Source organism: Azolla caroliniana, unplaced genomic scaffold (genome assembly GCF_043228905.1).
Source record: "Azolla caroliniana isolate FFs.n. ecotype wild unplaced genomic scaffold, voAzoCaro1.0.p SCAF_18, whole genome shotgun sequence".
In the NCBI taxonomy this organism is placed as follows: domain Eukaryota; kingdom Viridiplantae; phylum Streptophyta; class Polypodiopsida; order Salviniales; family Salviniaceae; genus Azolla; species Azolla caroliniana.
The window spans coordinates 1,801,200-1,814,897 of record NW_028230453.1 but is presented as its reverse complement, the minus strand read 5'-3'; the positions used below and the strand labels follow the sequence as shown (position 1 = coordinate 1,814,897).

General features: G+C 39.8%; 1 protein-coding gene across 2 annotated transcripts; it reads left to right on the top strand.

The window, feature by feature from the left end:
* The first annotated feature begins 2,508 nt into the window (after positions 1–2,508).
* Positions 2,509–12,503, top strand: LOC147852019 (uncharacterized). Of its 2 annotated transcripts, XM_087334076.1 has the most exons (4): positions 2,509–3,538; positions 7,604–7,698; positions 10,093–11,788; positions 11,852–12,503. In XM_087334076.1, exons 1-4 carry the CDS (start codon positions 2,685–2,687, stop codon positions 12,291–12,293), a joined length of 3,087 nt encoding a protein of 1,028 aa, XP_087190202.1. In that variant the 5' UTR covers positions 2,509–2,684; the 3' UTR covers positions 12,294–12,503. The 2 variants fall into 2 exon arrangements, with proteins under 2 accessions (XP_087190202.1, XP_087190201.1); XM_087334075.1 differs by having other exon boundaries at positions 2,515–3,538; positions 10,093–12,503.
* The last annotated feature ends 1,195 nt before the right edge of the window (positions 12,504–13,698 follow it).

Below are 13,698 nucleotides of genomic sequence, written 5' to 3'. Positions count from 1 at the left end.
CCCCACCATGCCTCTCCTCACTGTAACTTTTTGCCCAACACATCATTGTTACACGCTATTTTGAGAGGAAACATGAAGGAACTTTCCCTCATGGGAAAATATCTCATACTTTCTTGTTTGTAGCCCTTGCATTCCATCACTCTTTGAACCTCACAACATGGAACCAACTCATCCATAGAAGTTAATAGAGATCAGAAGCAAACTAGGACTACTATAGGCTAAATTATGGTCTTTCCCCACCATGGAAAAATATCCTAAAAGTTCTTGTGTATGCATGGATGTAAGAAGGAAATCCTGATGAACTTTTATTAGTGATCTTGGATCCATGCATGGAATATGTGTTTTCTTGGACATGAGTTGCCCCAAGGAAGCTAGCATAATTAGAGGCTTCACAAATATCCCACCATCATTTGGTTTATTGGCTTTATTGTATCATTGAGGGAGATAAGCTAGCCTTTTTCTCGATAGCAATCGATCGGTCCCAACGAATGAAGTTATTTTCATGACGTGGGAAATGATTGAAAGAAAAGGAGGGAGGGAGGGAATTTTGTATGAATACGGTTGCATTTTATGTTTGTGTATTGTGACATGTGTGGATTGGAGGCAAGGAGAATGTTGACCCTCGTGACCCAACTCCTAGCCACTCCAATAGACGGTAAAACACACACACACACACACACACACACACACACACTCACATTGAGCATTATCAATCTATCTATCTATCAATTTATAGATATAATAGATAGATAGATAGAGAGGCTTTAGAAAAGGTCAGAAGGAGAGACCACGGGAAATTGATAGAGACTAAGCGATTGGATTTGTACATGCACTACAAACACCTATGGCTATCTATCTATACATATGCATAATGCATAACAAACATGAAAGATCGACAAAAAATGATAAACAAATGGACAAGGTTATTTGACCAAGGACCAAGGGAAGGGTGTCTCTCTAATGAGGTAGTAGTAGTAGTAGTAGTAGTTAAGTGGGTGGGTTCGTTTGGGCGTTGGACAGTGTGAAAGCGGCCATCCACCCACCCACTAGGATTTTGACCAGACCATCCAGAGTCCAGACACCCCCAAAAAACACCCAAAAGGACACCCAAACAAAAAAGAAGGAAAAGAAAAGGATTTCAATAAAACAAATAAATAAAAACTTATTCAGACAAAAAAGCAGAACATAAAAAAACCTCCTTTTTCTTTTAATTTATAAAATTCCCCCATTTATTTTCATATACATACATACATACATATAGATAGATATGTATATTATTTATTCCCTGGAATTGATTTTAATGAAAGAAGCTGATAAACTTTAATGTGTGACGCTGAATGGATTTCTAATACTTCTCTTCTTCTTCATTCATTCATTCATTCTTCTTCTTCAGACTTTCTTCTTCTTCTTCTTCAGATTTTCTTCTTCTTCATTCCTCTTCTTTACTCTGCTCTCACCAAAACCATCAAAAGCTTCTAATTCTCACCTGCACACACACACACACACACACACACACACACACACACATCCATCCATCCATCCATCCATCCATCCATCCATACATACATACATACATACAAACATACTGATACATACATACATACATACTGATACATACATACATGCATACTGATACATATATACATATGCATGTGCATGTGCATGTCCATGTGCATGCGTACATATGTGTATGTACACATACATGTGTCAATTGTCATGGGTATGTATAAATTCACATACTATTATGCTTCTTGCCATCATCCCACCAAGATCTCCATCTTCACCCCCCCTACTCTTTTCTTTTAATTACTTCATCATGAAAAACGTTTAATCCTTGCTTACCCATCCCCCCTCCCCAATTAGGGTTTCTGTCTCAGGCTTCCTGTCGAAACCCTAATCCTGTGCTTCCCCCCCCATTCGTAATTTCAAAAAAGAAGAAAAACACACAGAGCAGCACCGCCATTAAATGAGAAAACCAAGCAAAACAGAAGCTGCAGAGGAAAGCTGCAGCAGTTACTCTGCGGCGCCTTGTTTTCAGCTCACATGGATTCAGGATTGCATTTCCATCTCCTCCCATTTGTAGTAAGTCCATCCATCCATCCATCCATCCATACCCCAGCAGGCTGCCATACTTACTTCCTGACTTTTTCTTACCCCCCCCCCCACTACATTTCCTTTGAAACTAGCGTATGAGACTTTAGGTCGAGTTTTAATGGTCAAGTCTGTTTTGGAACAAAACAAAAACAAAAAAATCACTATAAACAGAGACAAGTAGGAGGAGCAAGATGATAGATAACAGACAGTAGTAGGCGGTGATGATGAAGCAGGAGATGGTGCTGTTGCTGCTGCTATTATACTAATGCCAACAATTATGTTCGAATTCAATCCTTTTTCTTTTCTTTTCTTTTTGGGTTAATAAGCCCGAATCATCATAATTTAATGGTGTGTAATTAACACCTGCATACCCCTCTCATGAGGGTTTCTGCAGAGTCCATCCTTCAGCAACTGCAGAAGCCCTGATAAAACCCTAAATCCTTCCGTTGTAAAAAGAAGAAGAAGAAGAAGCAGCCTTAGCCTTCATTCATACAATTTAGGCGAACCGACCGACCGAGCTAGCGAGAGCGATTAACAAGAGAACTGTCGGCGTAAATTAACCGGAGCCCTCCATAGCATCATTACATGCGATGCAGCAGCCGGGGGATCGATACGGGGAACATGATCCACACATGAATTTGCAGGTGCAGTACAATGGCGGAGGATTACGAGGACAAGGGAGGGGTAATGGGGCGGCGGCTCCTCCGCCGGGGCAGCACATGCATATGCTCAACATGTTCGGGGGGCCGGGGCCGGGAACCGGCCATAGCATCTTACTGTCCTCTCACGATCCCGAAGCTCCGGCTCCGGCTCCGGCATCATCGCAGTCTCCCGGGGGCGGGGTGGACCATATAAACATGCAGAATTCGGGCGGAAGCGGCTACTCGCAGAACATTCTTCAGCACCATCACCATCACCATCAGTTCCAGTTAATCCAGGCAGGCACAGCACCCCTTCTCCAGTTGTCCGCCCCGCAGCCGCAGCCGGGCCCCCCGCCCGCGCCCCACCCACCCCATCACCATGTCCCCCCAAGCTTCTTCAAATTATCGAACCATACCATGCCGGGCACCGCCCCCACGAATGTGGCCACTGACCACAATGCCGGCAATCTCTTATTCCGGCAAGACCTCGATCATCATCATGTCCACTCCTTGAATCCCCACCCGAGCACCGCCACGCAGCATCCCGACATGCCCAACCCTACTGACCTTAATGCTAGCCATAGCCATAGCCATCATATGAACCTCGACCACATCCGGAGCTGGAAGCTGAATATGGTGGCCGGAGCCGGAGCCGGACATGATATGGAAAGCAGTAGCGGTATGGCCGTGTTCGCACTCGGATGGACTGCCGACGAGACAGCCGCTCTCATCACCATCCGTTCCAGCCTGCCGGAACACCTGCAACGAGCTTCTCTTAGTTTCCTTTCCGACGAGCTCTCGAGGTGTGCAAATCCTGGTCTCTCCAATTGTGCCTCATGCTACACCCTAATTTCATGTTATGATTATCGAATTGCTTCGATTAACCTAATCTGGATGGAGCTGCTGTTTTAATCTTTTTCGGATTATTTAACCTAATCTGGATGGAGCTGCTGTTTTAATCTTTTTCGGATTATTTAACCTAATCTGGATGGAGCTGTTGTTTTAATCTGTTTTGGAGTATATAACCTAATCTGGATGGAGCTGCTGTTTTAATCTGTTTTGGAGTATATAACCTAATCTGGATGGAGCTGCTTGTTTTGATCTGTTTTGGAGTATTTAACCTAATCTGGATGGAGCTGCTGTTTTTATTCTGTTTTGCATTTTTTAACCTAATCTGGATGGAGCTGTTGTTTTAATCTTTTTTGGATTATTAACCTAATCTGGATGGAGCTGCTGTTTTTATTCTGTTTTGCATTTTTTAACCTAATCTGGTGCTGTTGATTTAATCATTTTCGGATTATTAATCTAATCTGATTCTACTGTTTTACTCTTTTTCGGATGATTTAACCTAATCTAAGCCATGAATTTAAACGCAAGTATTCTGTGTCTAGCTCTAATTATTCATCCACCCATCCATCAACATTAAATTGGCCCCAATGGTGATGAATGCTGATGCTGATGATGTGGATTGCTATCTTTTCCGCATGAACACTTCCAAGTTCCAACTTTTTAAGCCTTAGCTCAAATTTAAAGCCCAGTTCTTTCAAAATGTACTCATTCATCTTCTCTTCTTATCATTTTGCACTTAATAAGCCAATTTAATACCATATGCATTCCCCTTCCATTAAACATTAGTAACCCTTAATTAGTTCTAATAACTACACTACCTTAATCATGCCATTCATCTGCTTAGGTGTTTTATTTAAATTTAGCCATATATATAAACTGCTCACACTGCAAGGGAAGGGATATTAATCTTACCATTGGAGCTTCCCAATCCCACCCTACCGAAGTAATTCGACCCGCTTAATCATTCTATAAGAATTCTTAGTCTTTCTTAAATCATATCCTAACTGCAGAGTCTTCCCAGTTCCTTAACCACTCGAGAATTCCATTTCCTTAATTTATACACCCCTATTTATAGACATAATTGTCGATCATTGAAGCTCTTGGCATTCTCATGGAGGGATTCTGCCACTTAACGTTTCCTTTCGCAATCGAGTAATGTTAGTCCTTTTTATGACTTGTGACTAAAATTAGGCCACTTACATTTCCTTAATCATACCCCAGGTACGCTTAAATCTTCCTTAATCACACCCTATTCAGTCTTTGTTACAGCATCATGGCAGTTAACCCGTCCTTAATGACAGCATAATTATAGGACCGTTTCCTAATCACGGCATGAATCCTTCCTTCACGGCATGGTAAAAAAAAAAGAAGAAAAAAAGGAAGGGAGATCAATGATGACACAATCCCAGGCTACTTGACTTTTGGTTTGTGCTTTAATTTCTGGCTTATTTTTTTTTGTTTTTTGTGCTTTTCTGCTTTTTCAGTTTGGCTTTTGCTCTGCTAATTGCCTCATCTCTTCTCTCTCTCTCTCTCTTCTTCTTCTTCTTCTTCTTGTATGCATTTCATGGAAGTACAGTCTGGTGACGCTCTCACAACTTCAGCAGACCACATCTTTTTCTGCATATATATATATATATATAAGTATTTCCATTTTCCTGCAGACAAGAATTACATACATATAAATATATGTAATTAGTTAATGATATATGTATATACTTTTCTGCACATAAATATTTCCAATTTTATTTTTTTCCTGCAGACAAGAATTACATACACATATATGTACATATATAAGTATATATGCATAATTAGTTAAGGATATATATACTTTTCTGCAAATAAATATTTCCATTTTTTTGTTTTCCTGCAGACAAGGATTACATACACATATATAGGCATATATATGCTTAATTAGTTAATGAAATATATATATGTATATATATATATTTGATTTTAATATTGATGATGAACAACTGGTTCTGATTTTTATGGCAGTCTGTATAGTCAACTTTTTTTTTACCCTGTTCCCCTGCTCCCCATCCATCTCCTCTTCCCCTGCTCCACTTTTTGCTTTTTTGTTTTTTTCTTCTCTCTCTTTTCTGCAGCCATGACAGGGGCGGGGGCCTCGGCTTTTATTTTCTTGCTTTCCTGCTTTTTGCTTTTTGCTTTCTGCTTTCTGCTTTTCTCCGCCTGCTGCTGCTGCTGCCTCCCCTCCCGGTGCTCAGATAATTAAATCGAATAAATAAAATCAAATAAAAGGATAAATAAACTAAATAAGAGGCTTTGGATTACGACTCCGTGGCGCAGAAATCGAGAGTACCATTAACTATTATTAAATGCAGAAGAGTTTCTCTGCTCCTTCGCTAATTTATAGAAATTTATGTTTCTGTCCCCCCCCCTCCAACTTGCAGTTTGCCCGGAATTTTAAAAAAATAATAATAACTTAATTGAATAATAAGCACTCATAAATAGCTTATTTATTATTTATTTCTCGTTAATAACTCCTTTTTGCAGTAACATAAATTGCGTTTATGTACTTCTCCGTGCAGTAAATATTTTATATATAATTAAAAAACAAATGTTTGTAATATGACGAAATAAATAAATAAATAAATATATAATCCATATCTATTTTCATATAAATAAATAAAATATATTGTGGACAGAGAGAGATAGATAGATATCTCCTATTTCTCGACATTAGCGATACATTTAATGCTCTCTGCATTTAATGCAACTGCACTTCCCGCCGTCTTCTTATTTCCACGTCACTCGTACGGCCTGTTTCTAATAAGACCTAATTATTCTATAAATAAGAGGCTTAATTAAGAATATCTATTTATTTATTCGAGAGAATTAAATAAATAGGGACCCCCCCCCAAAAGAAGATAACTTCCAACCCTTGCCTTTTGTAGTGGACTTCTGAACCTTACTAAATTCAGCTCATTTCCAATGGCTTCTTAGTTAATGAAAAGGAAATAACTGACAACCCTCGGCTTCTGAACTAGTGGACCCTTAAACTTACTAAATTCAGCTCATTTCCAATGGTTTCTTAGTCAATGGATAGTTAACCAGTTTAATAAAGCCTTGACATTTGTGATGGAGTTACATTTATGTAAGACTGGTACGAAGAACGAGCTTTTAGCAATGGCTATCAAACACCTCGGCTTAACCCATCCCACAAACTTTAAGTCGACTCTTTGCACAATATAATTAGAGTGCACAATGTCTGGCTTTTGTCAGAGTTGTATATATTTAGATGCATTTCCAATTATTTGGCTCTACTTGAAATTTAAATATGTATCCCGTAGATGTGTTCATTCAATTTTCGTCCAATATCCGTATTATTCAATCACATATGTCTTATTCACAAGTAGCGATTGATGCAAATTAATATTGTTTCTTTTTTTCCAAAAAAGCAAATTAATATTGTTGCATCCTTGTAAGAATAGCATAAGTAACATAAATTCTTGTTTAGCTACACCTTGATGGCATTATTGGTAGACATCCTACATTAATTTATCTATAGAAATTTTAGTACCATGCATATTAAACATCATTATCTAGCAACATTCATTAAAGTGGTTTGTTAATGCGTCATCATAAAGTAAGATTGTTCCATGATTATATAATGCGCATTCTAAGAAGGCTTGCCTCAATGGTGGTCATGTTAGTATCTTTCTCAAGTAATAATATGTCCTGCCACGATGTCTGGCTATTAGAAGGCCTTATTGTCTGTCTATTGACCAACTACCGACATGAGTTTATGAACATATTGTTCCCTTATAGAGTCACTAGAACTTCTTTGTCCATGGAAAAGTCTAACACAACTAATGATTACTTATATTACTAAAGGCAGTAATTGTTAGCTCTTGCTCTATTCACAAGGTTTTTCTAATTTATGAGGATAATGCGTGTGAGTAACTTAGGGTCCATACTTGTGTGAACAAAAAGAGGCATTAAGACCATTTTATAATTTAATAGTCGTATCTCTAACTTTATATGCTCCCTTTTGACAGGAAACTTGAAGATATGGGTTATCAAAAGAGCCCTCAAGAGTGCAAGGAGAAATTGGAGAGCCTACAAAATAACTACAAACAAGGCAATATTGATGGTTAGTACTAATCAACGAAGCATTTTAAACTTTGTAATGTAATGTTTAATTCTTTGAATATAGTAGGATATTTTCCACTATAATGTAAAAACAAAAATTTTCTTGTTGGAGGTCTCATTACCAAGTAAGTTGGTGTATGAATATTACCAACAAATTTCATACAGTCCATATGATAACTACTACATGTGTCCATTAGTACATTAGCTATTAGCAACCTCTACATATCTATGTTGTGGAGACTAACAATAACACTACACCCACACATGACCTTATTTTATTTAAACCACTCACAAGCGGGATAGTGGTTTCTCCATTTCTAACAATCAGTCAAGATCGTAATGCTATACCTTGACTAATCAAGGTTCCTTATCACACCTCACAATATGTTACGGACTTGCATTTAAACTATGTGATGATAAACTCCTAGCACACCCCTTGACACTATTGGAGCTTCATCACAATAAAGTACTCAAGCGTCAAGGTCTATTAACATCATGACGTGACCAATACTAGTCTTGATATTTAACACCATGAGGCCAATGGTACTAGATATAGGCCAACCCCGACCGTCATCTCATGAGAAATGTTGTAATTTCCATCCATGATGTATTAACATTGGTACCATTTACTAACATTAGAGACTGTTTAGAGAAGATACACGATGAATATTCAATATTCCCAACAAGGAAAATATCATGAATAATGGCATAAGCACCATTGATAGATGTGCATCGACCAATTTACTTGCCAACACATGATTAGGTATCCTTTAATAACTTTTATTAAATTCAAAACTACATGGTACTAAGTTTTCCAAATCAGTAATTGACTTGGAAATATAAAGGATAAATAATATTATATTATATTATGTAGAAGTGACATTCTTATCGAGAATATATTGTTCACAAACTCCCCAAGTACAACTTCATGTTGTATCAAAGTCGTCGTGTTATTGTCGGCATGAGTATGCTCGTAGTACACCACAATTGCCTTGTCATCATAAAGTCCCCATGGTGTGTCGTCATGGGGATGCATGTATAAAAGTAATTGTCCGTGATCATCAACATGTTGATGACATAAGCACATTACAAATACCAAGCCAATATGAGATACCCATGGCGCACAATACATTCAAATAGGTTCATATTATAGCTTCTTGGAGTTATAGTTAGGAGTACATGTATTCCCATGGACATAACATATATGTATGTATGTATGTATGTATGTTTGTGAGTTTGATGCCAATGTCGATGTTAAATCTCCACTTAGTTGCATTATGCTCAAATGAAATTATATTAAGGCATGCTCACAGTAGTTCAACTTTAAAATAATATTTAATTTCTTAACATTGGACCTAGAATTGTAATTCCTATTTCATCATTATATCTATCTACTTCTATAATACAACTACTTTTTTTTACCATGTTGAGATTGGAGTATATCCCACAATTATATCCTAGGATGAACACTCATTGTATACAACCAATACCTTAGATCGAAGTTGAAAAAAGATAATCACACATTGCTAGTTTGTTACTTTTCATCCAACCAATAATTCATACATTAATTCCCTTCTTTCCCCCATTCTAGTATAATATATCAATAGACTTTCTGGATGCATACAATTACACCTTATTAACATTAATTACATCTCACTATTCGAGAGTGGAAGACAAACATGTTTGCGGATTGATATTAAGCTTTCCAACTTTAGCAAGGGGTGAGAACTATTGTCAGTATCCAAGTGCACACTAAATGATCATCGTGAGCTTATAGGTAGCAATAATTAGAATTGACTTGTAGTGGTTCTTATATGTCTAGTGTTAGTCTATAGTGTTTGTCAAATTATGTGTTAATTCCCAATTAGGGCTGCATGTACTATCCCTTTGTTGCATGGGACGTTTAATATATTGTACGCAATATGTCTCGAGTATCCAAGAGGTGCATTGACATGAGGTTCACATAAGGTACGTTGAGTGCCTACATAAGACTAATAAGATATATATACAACATCTCTTGCCATGAAGTCCATATTGTTGAAAAGTGTAGTTTTACATGGAAGAGATGTTGTATGATACAAAAGATCAACAAACCTTAATAAGGTACATGTCTTGGGAATACGATTAATGGATGTCAAGTTATAGATATGGCCGAAAATTATAAACATCCTTGATGTCAATTATGTTGAACTATATGTTATAATTCCTTTGCAATGTAATAGATCTATATGTTCAACAGATTCATTCAGGTTGTCTCTTGTATATCATGATGATGATGATGGTATGTGATGCAAATTAATGGTGTTGTAAATTACTATGAATATATATATATATATATATTGAATCAAATGATCTGAGTGTTGAATAGTAATGGATGGATGGATGAATTGGACAGGTGGTCATCACAATATTCTCAATGCTGCCCACCATCGATCAAACGATCCATCAGACTTCTCGTCGGAAGGTGGCCATGCAAGAAACAACGTGAATGTGGGTAACAACCACCATCTTAACCTCATGACAACTAATCACCTATGTCATGAAGATAATATCCATCACCTAGAGAAGAACAAACAATACATGACTATCATGTCCACTACCCCTACATCCACAAAGAGAAGAAGAGATACATCCTTATCGGAGGAAGAAGATGACGATGACGAAACCTGTGGACAAGAATTCGAAGGAAACATGAATGTCCGCGATGCCGTGCCGATGTCCGGGAAGCCGAATTCGTGGATGCCGTCCAAGAGATTCTTCCAGAAGCTGAGCCGTCAGATCATCGAGCGGCAAGAGGATCTCCACCGCGCGTTCCTCGAGGCTATCGAGGCGAAGGAACGGGAGCGGGCGGTGCGCGAGGAGGCGTACCGGAGGCAGGAGGTGGCGAGGCTCAACCGGGAGCACGACATAAGGGCACAGGAGGTGGCTGTGACGGCGGCACGGGATGCGGCCCTCATCGCGTTCCTAGAGAAGGCAGCCGCGGGGTCGGGACCGGGCCATGGGGGAGGCGGTGACCACACACGCCACATGATGGGCATGCAAAATATGGGCTCGGCCGGAGGCGGACCCGGGCCAGGGAACATAATGCATCCCACGCCCGGTGCCCACGGGGCGGTGTCCAATGAGCTTTGCATGCATCCTTCCAGCCATATGATCTCCCTCCATGGGGGCTCCGGCGGCCCAGGCGGTGCGTATCACATGCAACCGGGCACGGGCACGGGCACGCTCCCGGCCACATCCATGAATTTCCAGGGGGGCGGCCCCGGTGCCGGCCATGGATCCCTAGACATTCAACACCACATGCATCATGAAATGAATAGCAATAGCTTCAATGCCGGCATGGACCCGAATTGCGGGGATCTCAACAGCATGAACACCCGGCGATGGCCGAAAGCCGAGGTCCACGCGCTCATCCGCCTGCGGAGCGGGATGGAGCCTCGGTTCCGCGAGGCCGGGCCCAAGGCCCACCTGTGGCAAGAGATCTCTGCTTCCATGGCCTGCTTGGGCTTCATCCGGAGCCCTAAACGATGTAAAGAGAAGTGGGAGAACATCAACAAGTACTTCAAGAAGACGAAAGACAGTAGCAAGAAGCGGCCGGAGAATGCCAAGACATGCCCTTACTTCCATCAATTGGATACCCTATATGAAAGAGGTATCCTCACCTCCTCTTCCTCTACTCATGCCTCCAAGCTTGGCAAAGGGGCCAGCCATGACAACCTGCTGGAGTATAACACCAAAGATCAAGGGCATGAGGAGGATGAGGAAGACGAAGAAGAAGAAGAAGAGGAAGATGACAATGAGATTGAGCATGGTAGTGATCAATTCAACATGCAGCATAACCACCATGAGAGCATGAGCAACGCGGCGGCGGATCAGAACACGCAGAAGAATGTGAGCCATGGCGGAGGGGAGCGTGAGCCGAGCATGAATGCCATGGCCGACGACTCGAGTGTCGAGCTCGGCATGAAGTTCCACCATTTGGAGCCGGGTCACGGAGGGAACTCGTCCGGTAAGGACATAGGTACCAATGATCAACAACAACAACAACAGAAACTAATCCGAATGTTGGATGGGGGTAGCCAATCCGCGTTCTTCCCGACCGATCGGCACTACAGTGCGGGCCAAAACCAAGGCGGCACCGCCACTACGAGCACAGGCACGGGATCGAACGGCATGATCCATGTGCCCCACCATGAACAACAACAACAACAACAACATTTGGGTACCAAGTTCTTCGACACGAAGATCAAATCGATGCAAGTCGAGATGTTCGTGAAGGACATCCTCGACCTCCAACAGCAACAACACCAGAAGCTCGTGGACGAGTACGACCGCATGGAGCAAGCCCACGAGCTTCGGGACGAGCTCGACAAGCAGCATCACATCAAGTCTTCCTCTAATTCTAGCTCCCATGGCCCAACCCCCCATAGTCATGAGCATCACCTCCACCACCATGACATGAATACCACCAATACCTCCTCCTCCCTTATGGCCTTTGTTCACAAACTAGGGGGTGCCTCTCATGATGACTCCTCAACTAGCACTAGCCATGACCTTATGGCACATGCACCTAGTAATGTGTCTAGGATTCATTAACAACAAATTAATCATCATCAGTATATTAGCCTTAACTAATAATGACACACTTATGATCGATTATATCTACTTATATATATATATATATATATTAAGGCGTCATGATTAATCACACTCCCTTTAAGTCAACTTTAAGTAGCAGTTGTTGATGCCCCTTGTACTAATGATTTGAGTGTAGTACTACTAATACTATCATTAGATCTTTCATGATATTATCATTGATCTATATATTCCATTGTATAACTCTTGTCTATCTGTAGATCTATCTATATAAGTGTTGTAAACAGGTTGACCGTTGGACATACATATATTACATTATTTTGTTATAAGCTTACGAGGACACTTATTAGCTAGATTTCGTTTCATTATCTCATTCACATGTAAATTGGCTTCCACCATAACTCGTGTCAAAATGTATTGTATGTACATCAACACTTAATATGTCACACCTTTCCTCTTTCAAGGAATGGTAGTGACATTACAATCGAACCATGTGTTGGTCCCAATCCATTAAAAGGTACTACTCTTGGTTTGTTCAACCTTAACTTAAAAAGGTGGAATCCATTAATATGGTCTTCCTTGACATATAGTCCATGGGTTCCTAATGTATGTGTAGGGTGGTGTGCTTGTCATAAGTGGGGTAGAGAGTATTCGGTTGTTATTGGGTTGGGATTAAAACATGTCATACTCCTCCCTAACGTATTGATCACATGTGGAAATTGGCGATCCATCAAATACATGATTGGTAAAATTTAGAGGATAGTATAGTTACAGGTGAACATTGTGTTAGTTGTATTGGCGACCTAACACTACATTGTTATATCAAGGAGAAGGAGCTAGTTGTAATTTGAAATCACTCAAACCCACATGTAATGTCAATATTGCATATTGTTGAAAAACTAAAGACGATAGATAATTGCTTGCTTACTTGTTATCAAGGCCCTCCCATTAGAGAATAACACAAGGTTTTTTACCTAAAGCAAATTTCGTTCCTCTAATTTACCTTAGCAAGATTATAACTTTTGCATTCTTATCAATAAGATGGTTGACATATAAACCAGAGTGCTTTTTTCTAAATTGTTCTAATAAGCTGATCATATGACCCCTAGCACTTTAATGCGAAAGAAAACTTGTTTTTATTTATTTGTATGGGATCACTACTCATAGAATAGTATTGGGACTCTTAATTACATCTTTGTGTTTCTCTACTTTCCCATGTTCAATATAGATTGTACTTGAACAACTCGAAGGGCTATACCATATGCATTCAAGGTGTAGTTATAAAAACCTTTATTTATAATTTAATTGTTTGTGGGACTTCCAAGTTTTTTTATTCAACTTGTAATTATCTATTTACTATAAATATGGTGCGCCTAATTATGTCTGTAAGACATATACAACACGA

Excerpts from the sequence above, each read along its gene's own strand:
- LOC147852019 (XM_087334075.1), top strand. The coding sequence starts at position 2,685 with ATGCAGCAGCCGGGGGATCGATACGGGGAACATGATCCACACATGAAT. Across the intron at positions 3,539-7,603 it reads CTTTCCGACGAGCTCTCGAG|GAAACTTGAAGATATGGGTT; the intron begins GTGTGCAAATCC and ends CCCTTTTGACAG. Across the intron at positions 7,699-10,092 it reads CAAACAAGGCAATATTGATG|GTGGTCATCACAATATTCTC; the intron begins GTTAGTACTAAT and ends TGAATTGGACAG.